The 4,413-nt window shown below is 33.1% G+C and overlaps 1 protein-coding gene across 1 annotated transcript; it reads left to right on the top strand.

Annotated features, from left to right (window-relative positions):
• The first annotated feature begins 1,333 nt into the window (after positions 1-1,333).
• Positions 1,334-2,710, top strand: LOC149528173 (uncharacterized). The gene is made up of 2 exons (XM_089810702.1): positions 1,334-1,607; positions 1,830-2,710. Exons 1-2 carry the CDS (start codon positions 1,376-1,378, stop codon positions 2,573-2,575), a joined length of 978 nt encoding a protein of 325 aa, XP_089666828.1. The 5' UTR covers positions 1,334-1,375; the 3' UTR covers positions 2,576-2,710.
• Positions 2,711-4,413: the final 1,703 nt, after the last annotated feature.

Here is a 4,413-nt window from a genome sequence, read left to right as displayed (position 1 = left end):
ACCTCTAGTTGTTTGAACTCTTGCAAGATAACCCTTGTGTCCCCTAGCCCTTTTTTTATGTTCATATGTAACTTTACTATTATATTAATAGAAAGGAACTATTCATCATAAAAAAAAATTAAAAACAACCTTTTGAAAGTAGGCACATCAAATTCTATTTTTGTTTTTTCTTTTTAAATATTATTTGGGTGACCTTCCTTTAAAGAAAAAGAGAGATTTAGAAAATAGATTAAAAGACAAACTTTTATGGATAAATCTTTCGATAGTCAAGTTATCCACTGATTCTACATGATTTTTTATGTTCTTATATTTGAGAATAAAGAAATGTAAATGATGTATATAAGTGAGAGTAGTATTGTTTTATGATCGACTGTACTAATGAGACAAGATCAAGTTTGCATCTATACAATTTTTCTCGCCAATGAAGGACTAGTAGTAATCCCTTGCACTTTGGGAAGAGGATCACATGGGAACAAAATAAAAATGAATAGCAACTTAGAATTTTTTTTATGCTGATCATTACAACAATGGCCACAACTTCAATAAAGATTATGATTAGTTAATCATAAGCGTTCAATAGTGCCCTCCATTATCTTTATGCATGATGAGCACAGGAATCACATAAGTTGTTATTTGTGAGCAAAAGCTTGCCTTGTTATTTGTGGGCAGATAATGCTGTCTGCACCCAACCAGGCAAAAAAATGCAATCACATAAAGCCAGACGCTATTTCCCACTAATTCACATGAAGCTTGCTTGAGAGACTACGTCTCACTCTCGAGAGAATAATATGCTAAAATTTAACCATAATTGCAGACTCCAATGAAAATTGGATAAACAATTTGCACATTAATCCCACTTTAGTTTCGGTTTTAATTCTCCTTAATAAACAATTGTACACGACAGGGACGTTCTTAGAAATATCTGTGGTAAACTGAATTCAAATATGAATCACCTTACAAATGTAGTCACCGAATTCAAATATAAAGATTTATGACCTTGAAAACAACCCAACTAGTTATTGAATTAAACTCGGAAGTACAAAACAATCTCTTTTTCCTATACTTTATAGTAGATTCACATGATTCAGTTACAATGAAAACTTTTTACAAGCAGATAGAGTCAAAAGAGTCCTTCACCTGAGAATCCCACTTTAACTATTACCCAGATAGTGGAGTAGTATTTTATTACAGAAACCCTTAAATGTGACACCCTCTGAGCTGTTATGCCTTACATTAAAATGCACACAATTATGTGCTCTACCTATTTATATTTGTGAACTGAAGAAGACACGAAACACCCATTGAGAAGCAAAGAATGGCCAAGGCATCTGCAGCTTTGGATTTCATTGTGTTGTTATACATATGGGTGTATTGCATGCAATTTACTCATGTGTATGGTAGTAGCCATTATCATGGTTTTTGGGGTTCAAGGAAGCTTAGCACTGTAACTAAAAGGGAGAAAGCACTATGCCTGCCTCGAAATGGAGGCAAATGCTACCGCCAAATTGTTACATGTCCCTCACAGTGCCCACAAAGAAAGCCTGCTGATCCAAAGGCTAAGGCTTGTTTTGTTGACTGTGGCCCAAAATGTGAAGCAACATGTAAAAGTAAGTGTACCCATTAGTTCCATCAAATACATATTTTTTTAGCAATAGAAGTTCATGGTTCTCGCATTTGGAACATTTATTTAGATATATGTTTTTCCATTGTAATAGGAGTTTTTCTATTTGACCAAGTTCATATAAGGAAGTAAGAAAAACAGCTTGTAGCAATTTAGAATGATGTAGATAAATGAGTTTAACATGTTTTATTTTATGGGTTTGTGATAGATCGAGTGCCTACCTGTAATGGCTATGGATCCATATGTTATGACCCTCGTTTTATTGGAGGTGATGGTGTCATGTTCTACTTTCATGGCTCTAAAGGAAACTCCTACTCTCTAGTCCATGATCAAACATTCCACGTCAATGGCCATCTAATCGGCACACGCCCAGTTGGCAGACCGCGCGATTACACATGGATAGATTCTCTTGCCATACTCATCCCCTCACATACCCTCACAATCACCTCTATCAAGGCCTCCAAATGGGATGACAATGTGGATCACCTCTCCTTCTCATTTGACAACAACATCATCACACTTGAAGAAACTCATGTGGCTGAATGGAGATCACTTGATGGGTCAGTAAGAATAGAACGAACTTCTAAAAGCAATAGTGCGGTCATTTATGTGGCAGAAAAGGCAGAGATAAATGTGAAGGCAGGGCCAATCACTGAACAAGATAATCGTGTGCATAATTATCAAATTCCTTCGGATGATTGTTTTGTACACTTGGATGTGCAATTTAAATTCTTTAATTTGTCTAGTGATGTTGAGGGTATTTTGGGTAAAACTTATAGGCCAGGGTATGTGAGCCCTGTGAAGAGAGGGGTATCGATGCCAATTATGGGAGGTGAAGATAGGTACAAGACTCCGTCACTACTTTCTTTGGACTGTGTTGCGTGCCATGGATTTGAATCATTCGAAAAACAATCTACATCCCTCAGTGCAAATGAGTCAGTAGCTGAGTGGTAAGAATCCCAATATTTTAATTGGTGGTCTTAAGTATGATCCATGGATTTGGATCATAAAAATAGCAGCTGGGTAGTTTATGTACTGAAAAAACATATACTCATAAATAATCAATGCTGCAAATCCAATTGAAGTCTTGATTTATTGTATGAATATATTGATTTAGTTTTTGATGGTTGTAATGTTCATTTTAATTGCAGTGTAGAAGAACAAACGATATTGGACATATACAGTTTTTTCCTAAATATATAATTTAATAAAATTTAATTACTACTAATTAATAATTGAAAATTGGGAATGTGGATAATTAAATTAACATTTATAAAATTATATGTAAAGGATAAAGTATTTAGAGCCTTCAATCCAAGGGAAGTGCAATGGTTTTTGTAGAGTGCATAAATTCTTTATCAATTAATCCTACCCTTTATAGTATTAACCCAATGCACAAAGTGATATTATAACTATTCTTCTACCCTCTATTTCACCCATATATTTTATGTCTTAAGTTTTCTGTCAGGATTAGCAGTATGGAAAATACCTTGGGAGGGATCACTAGATCACAAGAGTTGTGTTATCCAAGGTCAAATTCTTCAACTACACCAACTTTGTATTCATACAAACAATAATCAACCATGCAAGTGTCCTAGATTAATGTGTAGATCGGATTCATTTTAGTGCTCCACAATGCAATGGTCATAAATGATTCTTTCTGTGTAAAAGAAATTGTAAATAATTATTCAGGTTAATCTTAAATATTATCAAATTAATATATTGTATTACCAACATATAACAAATCATTGCACAAACATGCATTGAGTCAACTCTGAAATTGCTATGAGAGAAGGGTGTTAATCAACAATTGAAATATTTTTTAAAAATTAGAATTGGACTATGTAAGATTTCTCTTGCATGTCATAGAAAGGACTCAAGATGGGGGAAATGAGGACTTGTGATCAAGAATTAATGGGTGGAAGTATGGGATGATTTTATGAAAACATTTTATCAATAATGCAAAGGTATAGGCAATGTATGAACATATATGAAGGCAACGGTCATAAAAGGATTGGACAAGGATCAAAGAGGGAGACAAATCTAGAAAAAAGTGTATTGCATGCTTATGTGAAGTTGTGTTAAGATATCATATCAAATTGGCCCCAAAATAAATAGAAATTGGAATGAATATGCAACTTCCACCATTACATTTTTCCTTGAGTTAATCCTAAATGAACATTTATTTTAAAGTAAATGAGCACTCGTGCAAATGCACCCAACTAGATAGCTTCATGTGTTCCTCCTTCTTGAAATAAAAAATCTAAATTAAAAATTGATATGCAATGAGTGCCTTATCTCATACAAGTAAAGGTAAATCAATTGCATATGATCTTGTAATCTTAAAAAATGAGAGGGATGGGAAGGAGATCATGGTTAGAAAGTTTTCCTTGTATATAAAATTGTAAGACTATGTTCTACATAGTACAAAAATAATAGATGGTATGACATATATCAATTTATGTCATATCATATGATCAACATAGGTTTGGATATGATGATAAGTTCTTATGTACGAACCTATAGTTATTTACAATTTTAATATAGAGGAATATTAGTAAAATAACAAGCTTCCTTTAATTGTTTACATACACTAAGTGTAATGAATTAGAAGAAAGAGAACAATGTCACATGAAATGCATATGTAGTCATAGACCAATATATAAATACATAAATCTATAGAATATATCAAGTGTCATGAATGTATTGTGTGAAAATAAGTTATGATGAACATGATAAAAATAAAAATAAACATGTAAACTAGGGATAAGCTTCAAGGTTTTTTTTTTTTC

The sequence above is a fragment of the Cupressus sempervirens genome, chromosome 11, assembly GCF_028749045.1.
Source record: "Cupressus sempervirens isolate cs-2001-9-10 chromosome 11, ASM2874904v1, whole genome shotgun sequence".
Lineage (NCBI taxonomy): Eukaryota > Viridiplantae > Streptophyta > Pinopsida > Cupressales > Cupressaceae > Cupressus > Cupressus sempervirens.
The sequence above is the reverse complement of the archived record's forward strand: the minus strand, read 5'-3'. Positions and strand labels throughout refer to the sequence as shown.